Source organism: Tinamus guttatus, unplaced genomic scaffold (assembly GCF_059628265.1).
Source record: "Tinamus guttatus ecotype Peru unplaced genomic scaffold, ASM5962826v1 Tinamus_guttatus_pri_ptg000213l, whole genome shotgun sequence".
Classification (NCBI taxonomy): Eukaryota; Metazoa; Chordata; class Aves; order Tinamiformes; family Tinamidae; genus Tinamus; species Tinamus guttatus.
Genome location: NW_028288747.1, coordinates 6,973,910 through 6,987,341, shown reverse-complemented (window position 1 = coordinate 6,987,341; position 13,432 = coordinate 6,973,910). Strand labels below are relative to the sequence as shown.

Sequence of the window (13,432 nt, the reverse complement as noted above, 5' to 3'; positions counted from 1 at the left end):
TGTTATTAAATTTCCAGATTAGTAACATATCTGTTTGAAAAGAGTGCTTAAAACTATTTTATGTTATATATTTACTAGAGAGAGTGCTACTTTACCTTATTTAAGAATAACTTTATTGATTAGTCTTTGCAAACCAAGAGTTCACATGCTCCCTTGCTGTTTAGATGGGAGATTTATATGTATACTTTCTTTTCCGTTGATTTTCCTTTTCTAGATTAGAGTATTCAGGCCTCCTAACTATTCTGGTACAATTGCACTGGCTCTTCTGGTATCTCTTGTTGGTGGCCTGTTGTATCTGCGAAGAAACAATTTAGAATTCATCTACAACAAGACTGGCTGGGCCATGGCAGCTCTGGTAGGAAAATTTTTCATACTAAAATGCTTTTTTATTTGCTTTGTGTTACGTGTTTCCACACCACCACAGTAAGTTAGAAGGTGTGTGACTACATCGTTCAGAATGGTGCTGGCTTTTGAGATTGGCTCTCATTTATATGAATATTAGTTGCCAGCTGTTGCTCAATGAAAATTAGTTAATTAATAGTCATAATTAGCTGGAGTTTTTTGTTTCAACTTTAGCAGGAAATTGTTATTAGTAAGGAATATTATTGATATTCTTTACTGGTATGGAACTTCAGAACCTTTTTCGGTAAAAGCAGTAATGTTGCAATAGATTCTGTGGGTATTAACACCAGAGTGTTTGTATTCAGAAAGAGTAAGAAAAAATAGCCAAAGCTTTTATGTGTCTATAGGAAAGTGGTACAAGAATAAGAAATAAAGACAAAGATTAGTTCTTTGAAATACTGGGTTCAGTAGTACATTCTACCATTAATTTAAATACACTAGGAAGATCTCGGCTAACTTCAGAGAAATTTTTAAGCTTGCTATCAGACTGTTTGAAATATTAATAAACTAAGCCTTCAAGCCATAAATGATCAGTTAAGTTAGAATGTGCTTAACAGTGTATTGTAGTATATCCATTTGTAATGTTATTGTTTTCAAATAACCAAGAATAGTGTGATCCGTGCCGCATAGTCTGCTGTCTCAATTTTAGATAGGATATAGCTTTTGAGGATGGCAGATGACCAAATGTATCGGGAAATACTTGATACTAATTACATTTCTGCCTTCGTTTATGACTGCAATGGAAGTAACATTTGGAAAGTATCAGTTATGGCTTAATTTTCCTGATCTGAGAACTGAGTCAGAAGCGTGGTTACCAAGAATGGAAGAGAGTCGAGTGTTATTGAGTCCAGCATGTGTGAAATCACAGCCCAGCATTTCCCAGAAGGATCTTCTCCTTCCTTCTGTGTTAGTGTATCAATATATTAATTGTGAACAGTCCTTCAATCCTTTTTTTTTTTAATGTCCTTTTGTTTTGTACAGCATAAGCCAAGCTTTTCAGCTTGCCCCCAGTAATACAGGTCTGTTTGTTTAGTGGATTTTCATTTGATTTTTCTCAACCTGCGTCAGTCTGAATTGATGTTCTTGAGTTTGTGTGGCTGGATTTGAGGATAGAATATAAGATGAGTGTGCAGTGGCATTCATATTTTAACTCTGCTATGCCCTAGGATTCTGTTTGCCTCTTCAAAGCTGCCTCATTTGGTAGCTTGTTCAGCTCTGACTTGAGCAAGAGGATATTTACCTCTTTCGACACCTTCAGCAGATGAGCGTGTTGGCAGCTTGTACTGAATCAATTCAAAGATGAAGTTGCCCGGTACCTGTTGGACACTCATTCATTTTTATATCTAAATGATTAACAAGCTCTTAAAGCAAACTCTGTGTTTAGAGTGCCTTAATAGTTGGCTTTACCCTTGAATTATGGTTACTGATTATACTATTTTCTCTCATTTGCTGTTACAGCATTTCCTCCCAGTGTACACACGGCATACATTCTTTCTTTAAGTGGCCAGATTGTTAATCTTGCTCATACATTTGGCAAAAAATAAGGCTTAAGTGTAGGAGAGATTTTAAATAAACCACCTACAGGATTAGATTTCAAATAAACCATTTCCTTTACTAAATTATGATTTAGTCTAGGACAGAATGGTGTTTTCTACCCCTTTTTGATCAGGAACAGAAAAACCTGTCATCTGAATACCAGACTATACCATTCTTGGAGTCTCCTGAGCCCAGACAGACTCCATATCTTACTGAGTAGTCTGACATATTTTTTCCATATATTTTTCTAGACTAATACTTCATTCGATTACCTGTTTTCAAGAGCCACAACCACCAGAAACCCCAGATAGGATATGCATCAGTCTTTTTTGGAATCCTTATCAATTGCCTTAGAATTGACCAGAATTAAACAACAATTAACACACAAAAAGAGATATTTATATCAGAATCAAATAACAATATGTGATCAATGGTATTTCCTGTGCTTAATAATGAATTACATCATTGGAGAGCAATTTTAGTCTAATTTTGAACCTCAGAGATTCAAATCAGAAGCTTAAAGTTTGAAAGTTTTGAGGAGGTTGTATTTTTGTCTTGCAGATGTTCTAATCAGTTCTTCAAATCAGGAGTCATTCTATTATACTCTACATCAAATAAAGCAGTTGAAGGTGTAACTAACTTGATAATTAAATTAAGAAAATGATTACACCTTTTCTTTTTATAATACTTCATGTTCTTGCTAGGAACTGTTTAGTGTGTTTTACATATCAACTTAATCGTAAATTGAAGTTTAGAAAGTTTCCAGTCACATTCAACTGAACTCCTTTGGACGGGATTGTTCTCCACTTGTGATCAACCATTAAAAAAATTGTATTAATGTTTTTCAGCAGAAGTTTTCAGCCTTGTGATTATATTGACAACAAAAGTTAAGCTTAAAAGGAGCTTCATTAATATCATTTATTGCTGTTATTACTGCTACTCAGGGTGTGTGGTGATTTTTGACTTAAACAGAGTAGAAATAATAGAGAGGAGAATTTCAAGGACTCTTAGTTGCTGTTGTAACTGTGTTTTTGATCTCATACCTACATTCCTACATCATTTTAACATTTTTTAAAAGCCTTTATTGTTCTCTTTAGAAAAAGATATGCAGAAATTATCTCAAATGTAATATAAATGACACAAGAGAAAATGTAACAGTTGTCAACTGATAAAAGATCATCTCTTAATGCTTGATAGCTTATCTAGCCACTTTCCATGTACGGGGTGTGAGTCAGAGGTTTTTGTTAGCAGCACTAAGCCGTGCATTTTGTACCCTTTCGCTGTGAATTGAAGGCAGAATTGTATTTTATCTTTCTGTATACAACCAGAGTTGAAGCTTTCTGCTCCCCTCTCAGGTCTCATTCAGACAGTATCCATTAACCATATGGAAAATAACATTTTTAATTTCTACTGAGTCTTTTTTATAGATCTCCTGGAATTTATTAGTTGAAGACTAGGGATTTGAGATCACTACAAACATACAAATCTTTCTCTCTTTTTTTTTTTCCCTTCTCTCCTTACCTTTCAGAGCTGCTTAGTTATTTAGAAAAGCTTTTATGCTTCAAAATGTTGCATATTTTTTTAATGAGAACTGGACAGCGTATCAGCCTTTCTAGACTCTGCCGTGTTGAATCAACTGCTGCTAAAAAGCAGAAAAAAACTGTTCTGCAAAGAGTGCCTCTGTGTTGGAGTACAGAGGATCTCAGAAATGTCAACTGGATTTTTATGTAATATTTCCTTCAATACTAAAAGAAAGTTTTGTCACAAAAATATTATTTCTTTAAGGACAAGTTTTGCAATGGCATTTTAATTATCTATCTTCTGATTTTGGTATCAGATTCTCAGAATCCAAACGGGAACTTTTTATCTTCATGTTGATTCCAATGGCGGTTCACCCAGGCCTGTGGAGTTGCTCTGACCCCAGCGTCAGCTGGAGCAGCAGCGGTGCCTTGAGCTGTTTCATCCCCTTGTTGAAGAGCTGCATGCTCTGTTAGGATCTTGTATGCCTTAGGCATTTCTAATCGCAACAGTGTTACCCAGAAGACTTTTAGAATGGCAAACTGTGATGGTTGATTCATAGTACATAATATTCTAAAAGGTGTCTTTGAGATCACATCCAAAATTTATCCCCTAGATTATTTTAGACTTTAATTCAAATCCTACTATTCATCTATGGATATTTTTTCCTCTGACATGCTAGCACAAAGATGAGGAAAGACTTCAGTCCTTAGATATTTGCAGAGCCCTGTCCTTTCATACTGATAACAAGAAGCAATTGAGATTCTTGTCAAGACTCTTCATTTCTTAAGCAGAGAGAATAAAAGGTCAGACAGTATAAGTTCAGCAAATTTCTACCATTTTAGATAAGGAATTGCTGCATTTTAGACAGCAGTTCTGTGGCTGAAAAAATATCTGTTCAGTTGGCTAGAATGTGGATTACTTGGCATTTTAAAGCAATTTCTTTACAAGGCTGATACCATGCTTTTGTACATACAATTTTCAATTTTATGTGTGTATTTCAATGTTGCCCGTGTGCTTCCGGACTTCAGGAAAGCATATTCTGTTCTTGGATTACAAGGCAGCTGTCTGGAAGTTGTGTTGGGCAAGCTATATGTCAGATCGTATGGAAGAGGAGAAAAAGCACGAGCTTACAGTTGTAGCAGTTAATGGTTGTGAGAACGTGCTCTGCACAGCTACATTGCAGGGTGCTCGCACGGTCCTTCTGTCACCAGCTTTTATTCCAAAGCAACTCGAAAGGTGACGTGCACTAGTGGCTTCTTTACCCCTCCTGGGAATGGGAATATGCAGTGTTTTCTCTGGTGAGCGCACTGTAAACAATGGGGCTCCACTGCATAGTAGACAAGGCATCTCAAAAGAACAGCAGTAAATGCAGATTATTGTATATATTTATTTTATATTTTTCCCTTGCTTCCTGTAGTTGAAGACTTTCGACGTGCATAGTACCTTTAGGGGTAGGAAAGCCCATGCTCTTTGCGTGTGTTTTGCACTTTCTGGAAGAATTTGAAAGATTCCATTAGGGTAAATAACCCTGCTGTTAACTCTTTCAATAACACTAATATCGGGAATTAGTTTCTCTCCATTTAAACAGCAATTTGCTTTATGTCTATTGTTTGTTAGACTTTGCCATGTTATGAGGCGATGAATTTGTACTGGCAAGCATTAAAGATCTTCAGTCATTTGAGAGAATTATCAATTATAAAATAATTCAGCTTATATATAGTAATATACTTTATTTTCTCCTCCCATATGTAAGCAGATTTGGCCCTGGAGAGCGATTTAGGAAAAAGTAAAGTGACTGTTTTCAGCTTGCTTTCAGAGAGCCAAGATTTATAAACTGTATGCACCTGTTGCTTTTCTTTTGCTGTTTTATTTTACAGCTTTCTAAGTTTTGCCCTTTCAAAAGATCTCTTTCATCTCACCTGATATCCTTCAATTTCTGTTCCTGTGTTACCTTCATGTAAGCATCTGCTATCTGTTGTGTGATTCATTGAGAAAACTGCAATATAAATTCCTCTGCTAAAGCAATCTGCAAAGTATGGAAATAGCTATCTACTCCTCTTTTCCAGTAATGGAAGCATGTACTCTCTTCACTTCATTGCCTATTATTAATTAAAATGCAATCCATTTGTTAATAATCACTACCAGTATGTTGTCATCTCTCATATTAATTACAATACTATTATACTCCAATCCTGTTACAGGCAAAATGAAACACGCCTAAATTTAAAGCTAAGAATCTGTTCTTAGTGTAATTGAAATCTTACTCGTATAATTGGAGAATTATTATTAATCTGGATCTGATTATTAGAAAAAAAATGCAATTGCACACACCTCCCAGTATCTTTCCTTTTCTGGGATCTTCTGCTCACACTGTTTCCTTCTGGATCCTGAGACTTTATTGTCTCAGGTGGGTGGGAAGGTGTTATGGAGAATCATCAAGTGTCCCAGGTTCTTTGCTGGGAGAGGTAGGCCTTCTTCTTCCTCACGGTAGGGTCTACCTGGGGCTATTTTGTTGTTGTTTTCCAAAACTTTTCTAGTTTGTCTTTTCTTCCTTGATCTGCAAGGACACCTTACATTGGAATTTACTGTCTAAATGGAGATTATCTTAAATATGTTGAATACCTGTCCTTTGTTCTGGTTGTGATCAGCTCTCAGGTCAGTTTACTTTGACCACTGGTGAACTAATGATAGGCCTGGGATCTCCAGGATCATTCTCCATCACCTCTCTTTTCATCCCATACTTTTCATCCCACACTGCATCCGCGGTTCCCACTCTTGAGACCTTTATCATTATCCCGAACCTCTCTTCTTCTAGACTATATCATTTTGTTGATCATAAATATTTAATCCTAAATAGAATAATTACTGACTATTACTGTCTATAGAACACAAAACAAACATGGTTATGTCTTGCAAAGATGAATAAAAGTAATATAAACTAAGCACAACCATTTAGTCTTTAGGAAACTTGCTGTTCTTGCTAAATAAATGAAAACTCCAAGCAAGTCAACACAACTTTGGATAAAGCTGAGCAAGAATCAGTTGAAAGGCCTTGCAGAGCTGGTAAATCCCTGGAAATGGCAATATTGTGTTTAATGGGTAACAGAGCCACACATGCTGACTTTTCCTTCACAAATGTATCATTGAGCATTCACTAAAGCAAGCAGAAGGTTCACCTCCCCACTTCAACATAGTTGCTATTAGTACGAAATAGTCCACTCTGGTTTAGCAAAGCATCATAATGTGTACTGTGGTAACCCCACGTATTACTTTCCATCCCCCTAGTTTGGAGTTATTAGGTTCCTGATCAATGTGTTTAAATTATTCTGAGTACACTATGCTGGTGAGACCATTCCTATGCACTAAAAATGGTCATATACATCAGCATTTGTAGAAACTGGACCTAACTTGTTGGTAAGAATTATGTGTGTTAATATGTCAGAAGAAATGGTTAGGGGGTCAGATCTTTCCATTTCTGTTCTCGTCATTTGACAATCAAACAATACTATATTGTCCTCTTTCGTGACTGTGGCTATGGCCATGGTTTATGTTGTGTAGATTCTATGGCATGACCTTCTGCAACAGGTTATGTCAATTTACAATTAATTACAGGCTGCTGTAATTCTGCTTTTCTTTCCAAAGGGAATTTCACTTTCCTACTGACTCCACCATTGTACTTTTTCATAGCTAAAATGAAGCAGCCTCATAGGACACACGTGTAAGAATTATATAGGGTGGGACACATCTTTTTTTGAGAATTGGATTTTTTTCTAATGTATTTTTATATAATTTCACACACCTGAAAACAAACATTTAGGCTAACCATTTCTACATTCATATTAGATTAGAGACCGAAATAACTTCACAAAAGGCTGTATAATTTTTGAACAGTAATTTTCAGAATGAGTAATTTGCAATGAGTGCCTTCCACTGCCATGCATGATTTTTTGCCGTATAGATGTGTAAATGTGGCAATTCCGAGTGCACATAAAGACATGATCATTTCAAGTCAGATTTTGAAAATCTCTGTCTTGAGCTAACTCATTTTCTAACAGAAGTCATTAAGAATTTAATGAGAGCAACACTTCTGAAAACACATAGATTCTACACATCTAATAGAGGTAGATATTGTATTTGGCTAGGTAAACAATTATGTATCTAAAAGTAACATCACCAGCAAGTTGAGTTTCTACTCAGTTCCTCTGGATAAATAAATGTATTGTTTTCTGTTTTCCAGTGTGTTGTGTTTGCTATGACATCTGGTCAAATGTGGAATCACATCCGTGGACCCCCATACGCTCATAAAAATCCTCAGAATGGACAAGTGGTGAGTGGGTTATTTTATTTTGGGGGGAAGCAATGTATAGATAGGCACTTCCTACAATGACTAGGTATCTGCAGCTATAAAAACTGCAGTTCTGCAGCACCGTATGACAGTGCACCAGGGTCCTCATTCTTAAATTGCAAACAGTGTCTTTTACAAAATTTCAGGTGTTTAGAAAGTATCACCATCTTCGATCTGAGCACTGAAACAAGCGGTCGTGTTTTTCAAAATTCTTTTTGGTAATCTCTCTGTCAGAATCTCTATCTCTTTATCCCATCTGCAGTGAATGTGTTTTCAGTATCACAAGATTTTAAAAAAATAAAACTGCCCCAAAACAAACAGATGTTGTGCCTTTTAGTAGCAATGTACTCATTCACAAGAGGAAAAATTAGGAACTGTTGATTTTTCTCCCCTCAGTCCATCAGGTTCCATTTACACAAACCCTGAGGTTTGAAACCTCTTATCTTCCTCTAGCTTGCAGCATTTTAATTAGAGGAGATGGTAAATGCTCCCATGTGCTTTTGCCTTATTTCCATCATAGCTGTCACTTTTCCACTGAACTTTACAGAATGCTTTTTCCTCTTTGCTCCTTCAATTTAAATGTTTTATCATCTTTCTTAGGAAATTTCTATTAGTTCAGTAATGCCAAAATTCCTATTATATTCTATTACTCCTGCCTGTGAAGGAAGTCTCCCCCTTGCTGGTCCCTGCTCACAAATTAGCAAATGTTCATTAAAATTCAGAAGGAGAAGCTCCCTTTGCCAAATGGGAAAGTGAAGTGCCATGGGTTTCTATCACTGTCTGTCACTTGCCACTTTTCAAATAAGTTACTGGAATGGGATTCACAAAACTTGCAGTTAAATTATTTAGAAAACTCTTCCAAACTCTGTGGAATGTCGAGCTGTTCTGGGCTTTGCCCATTGCTAGTTAATAGAATCTGGCTTAGGTTGCATTTTCTCTCAAACTTGCTTTGATGCGTCATATCTTAATTGGAGTAGCAGAAAGTGATGGTTTGAATTTGATTACTGATCTGCTTTGTGTCAGGAATATAGCAGTATATTGATGTCCTAAAATGACATGAGTCCATCTGTCAATTTTGTTATGCAGAAGCAGAACTGATAATGTAATAAATAATGTCTGTAAAATACTGTGTTCATAAAAATTTAGGATTTTTCATTACTGCCTTGCCATATCAAATTTATGATGCCTTCCTTCAGAGTGACAGAAAGGAGAAATACTGCATAGAAAAAGCAAAATTCCTGACAAATTAATTTTATTGTATCTAATTTCATGATACTGCCTTTCTTAGAGACCCGTCTCTGATGTGTAGCCTGCATTAAATTATATAGAAAAGTCACATAATATTTTTGTTTCCTAAACTTGTACCATGTTGTCTTAGTTTTTTGAGAGTGAACTTGCATATCTTTCCTGAGTGTCTGAAAAGGTACTGGTTTGGAGGTGTTAACATAAGCAACCAAATTATAAAAATACCAGTAAATATGAACTCATATTCTTGTTAATAACCTGCTGGATTGATCTACACATTTTTTCTTCTGGTTTTCATCCATTATATGACTTGGTTGTTTTGTGTGTCCAATTCACCTGTCTTTTATTGTTTGTATGCCAGTACTGCCACCCCTTTGGCACTGTGTTAGGAAGTAAAACCAGTCAGATGCTAAGAATTGAAGAATGGTCTAGGTGAGCATTATAGTTGTGACTTAGGGCTATGAAATATGCCACTGTAAAAAGTTCATAAATATTCTGTAAGCCTTTACATGCTTAGATGGCAGGTCTTTCAAGGAATGTTATTGAACACCTTCCTGTTTCATTTTTCTAGTACTTATATCTGGTCCTCTGAATTTGGAGTCGTAAAAAGTCATAAAACCATGTAACACTGCTGTGGCATTTGTTCAACCGTGACAACCATGATTGTTATAGCAGGGTGTTTCTTTAAGTTAGGAAAGCTGTCTTTATATCTGAATGAAATTTAAGTGATCGTCTGGTCTTCATTGTCCAAGATCCAGTGTTAATTCCAAAGTTTACCCTAATGTACAGGAACAACAGTACTAACATGTAAAGATTCTCAAGTTCTGCTCTGTACACTCAAGAAAACTGGTAAGCGTATAACAGTTTACTAACCTTAAGTGTTTTAAGGTTAGGTTCAAGTTTCCTAATGCTTCCTTTTTCTCATTTCGTGGAAGGGTTTAGTCATTCAGTTCTTGCTGTGGCCCAAAATGCCGCCATACTTTCTGTCTACATGAATTATTCCTTTGATATCTATTGTTGGCTTTATTCTTGACATAATTTTAAGTGACATTTCATTTCTCCTCTTTAAATTATTGTTCTATCAAAAGATGAAAAGCCATTTGTGCACTTGGCTGAAGCATTGCTACTTACGAGTGCCAATATCTTATTAAGGTAATATTAAAACTTTTTTTTTTGGTCATATGCACTGTATTTATGATTCTGCACCTGATTACCTTAATTACTTCCTACGTGCAGTTGTATTGATTGAATGAAGCTTTTAAACCATATTTCTCTAATTCTCTGTGGGTCTGTTCTGTGAAGTTGAGGTAACCTGTTACTGAGATTACTGTTCCTTTTTTTATTAGGCTAGGTGTAAAATACTGAATTAAGGTGCATTTCAAAGCTCCTAATTTTCCCTCTCTGAGAATAACTAATTAAAAGTTGGAAACAGAGGTTTTTCAGGGAGAGAGAAAAATGATACTCTTATTATTTTATGTAATAAACATATAAAACGTATATCTTACCTTTTTTTGTACAAAAGGCGATGTCTTGTGAAAGTGATAATGGTTTTATTTGTACTATATTTGAGATTTTTTTTACATGCCACTTTAAAACTTACTAAAATGGCTTATGCATAGGGAAAAGAATTGTCCTTAGATAGCAATTTTTATCCGATTAGCAGATATTTTGGATAAAACACTTTGCAATATCAGATCAGCTATAAATATCTCTCCAATTGCAGAGCTGTTTATTAAGCCTCTTTTTTTCCCCCCTACTTTAGTGGTTTTATGACCACTGATCCTTATGTAGGAACAGACCCTAAAATACCACTTTAAAAATGGCCTTGCTGATAAGGGCATTTAATATTCTGTATGTTTCTGAAGTCAAATGAAAAAAATATTAGACTGCTATGATTCATTTTTCCATTTCTAAATGGAAAATTAAGGCCTCCTGACTATTTATGTTTAGAATATCCAGGTTCTTAATTCACATTAGTCCTCTACAGCTAGGCATAACAAAATGTCATTTATTTTAGTGTATTCTTCTGTGTTGTTCTTACATAGCCTTTTCTTAGGATTCTAAATAAAATAAACTATTTCTTGGAACTGATTTAAAAAAAATACTTTCCCTTTCAAGCTCAGTAAATGATAGTTCCTTCAACCTAAACGGAAATATGTTTGAAATACATTTCACCAATATTTTATTTGTAATGCCCAGCAAAGTGTCCAGATGGATTGATAGCAGTATCAATATATAAAAAGTCACTTTACTGTGTTGTCTGACATTAGATACTTGCGATGTTTTTGGTTTAAAAAAAAAAAAAAAAAAGAAAAAAAAGAAAAAAAGAAAAAAACCCATACAGGTTCTTATAGTATCAGTGTATAGCCTAAGAGATTCGATTGGCCTCCTTCATATCACAGTGATGTTTTGGTGCATCTGTGAACAACATATGCCTTCGTCTTTCTTGAAAAGACTTCTTAGCATTTCTGGTTCGAATAGTCAGTTCCTTATGTTAGTATGCTTTATATATGCAAAGTGCATTATTTGATTATGACTATATATTTAATGAAACTGTTTTCCTGCGGTCATCAGGACCACATCAGTAGTCAGCTCTGATGTAAGTCTACCCAGAAAGGTGCGACTACTAAAGGCTTCCTCAAAAATTCTGATTTGAACTTATATCATGATTTAGCCAAAAGCTTAACTTACAGTATATGCAGTTAAAACTAACTAAAACAAACTCTCTATTAACTTATCTTAATAACTCTGCTAATAGACCAGCATATTAACCAATAGACAACATTATCGCTAAAGCAGTATTGGGAAAAATACTGACCTAAGACATCTGTCCTAATCCTTAAGATCCCAAGCGTGATGATAGCTACATTTCAGTAACTTTCTGTATAGTGTTTCTGACTTGAAATCAGAAGAAGGAAAATCTTGTCCCATGTTTTGTCCTTTTTTTCTTTTGTTTTTTTAACTAAGGAAACAAAACATGCGAGAGAATTGTTGTGATGCAAGAGTGTTCAGACGAAACACAAGAACATCTAAATTCTTCAAACTAACGGTTCTTGAAGTATATATTCTGTAAACGTTCAAACGTGATTTTTTTTTCCAGTGCTATTGCACTATTGTAGCTTTGGCTGAGTAAAAGTCGAATATGTTCCACATGAAATATAACTAAATTTTGAACAAGTAATCAGGCAGCAAGTAGTCTCCCATGATAACATCAAATGAAAAAAAGCTCATATATTAATTGCTATTTGTAACAGCAGAAGTTCTATTTAATTTGACCAATAATCCTTCCAAGTAACTCCTTTCCCCCTCTTGGTGGAGTATAGCTAGGCTTTGGGAAGCAGTTTAGCTTCATTTGGAGGAACGGTTTGGCATAGAACAGCCATATTTATGTTAGAAGTCAAAGCAACCTCCGCTAGCTGTGAAGTAGCTGAAGAACGGATGACAATGCAGTCAGAAAAAGTATGTTACTTAAGGAAAAAAATCTGTTGTTCTGTTCAGTGAATGCTGATTTAGTGGAGTGCTTAGTTAAAGGATATCACTGACTTCAAGGAAAGTTGGCACAGCCCTGCCCTGCGCACTTCAGAGCTCCTGAAGCAGATCCTTGCTTAGGTGGCACAGTCACTATTCTGATATCCCCACAGTATCCGTACCGGAAACAAGAACGCACTAAGATTGGAGTCTTCAGGGAGATTTTTCCCTCTACATGAGAGATCTTCCTGTAACTACTAAAAAATATAGTTTAAAAATTCAAGCAAGCCTGTTTTGCTCTAGATTTTTTCAGAATGCTTTCTACAGTTTTGAAGGAGTGAGTAACAGAGAGGAAGAAGAAACTCTTCTTTTTTGACCATTGTGCAGGACAACCTTTTGCTACTTCAGCTCAATTTTGTGAATCTTTTCCCTCCAAAAAGATAATCTATAGCACAAGAAATCAGATGTTTCCCTTGCTAATGTAATTTTTCTGCAGTTGCAAGTCATCCTGTGAATTACAAAGCAAGTAAACTATACTGCAGAGCCTTCTAGTGTTACAGACCTGCTGACTTTTTCAGCTGAAAAGTTCTTTCCTCACCATATAGTTTTGCTAGTAAGATCTAATGCTGTAATTTCAATATAACAGTTTTAAATTTCTCATGCGCTTGTGAACAATGTGAAGAAAAGGGACATGTATTTGTGTTTGTAAATGAAAATAAAGCAGTGTACTGCAGGCAGTCCTTCATGAATTAATTCACCCATAGTCTGCTTGGTTATTTTTTATTGAGCTTAAGGAATTTTGTTACTCCTCATTAGCAATGCAAGCGTTGTTTGCTATTTGATAATCTGATAAATACGTTTCATATGTTTTCAAGAAAACAGAAATTATTCTAACTTCTTTTTCTAGCTCTGATG

At 35.5% G+C, this 13,432-nt stretch overlaps 1 protein-coding gene across 2 annotated transcripts in view; it reads left to right on the top strand.

Moving 5' to 3' along the window:
- The window catches only part of TUSC3 (tumor suppressor candidate 3), a 104,409-nt gene that overhangs the window by 45,501 nt on the left and 45,476 nt on the right, over window positions 1-13,432 (top strand). For both annotated transcript variants that reach the window (XM_088524675.1, XM_088524674.1), the window contains exons 5-6: window positions 215-355; window positions 7,697-7,786. In XM_088524675.1, the coding sequence (XP_088380801.1) occupies window positions 215-355; window positions 7,697-7,786 (231 nt within the window). The remainder of the gene's footprint in view (window positions 1-214; window positions 356-7,696; window positions 7,787-13,432) is intronic.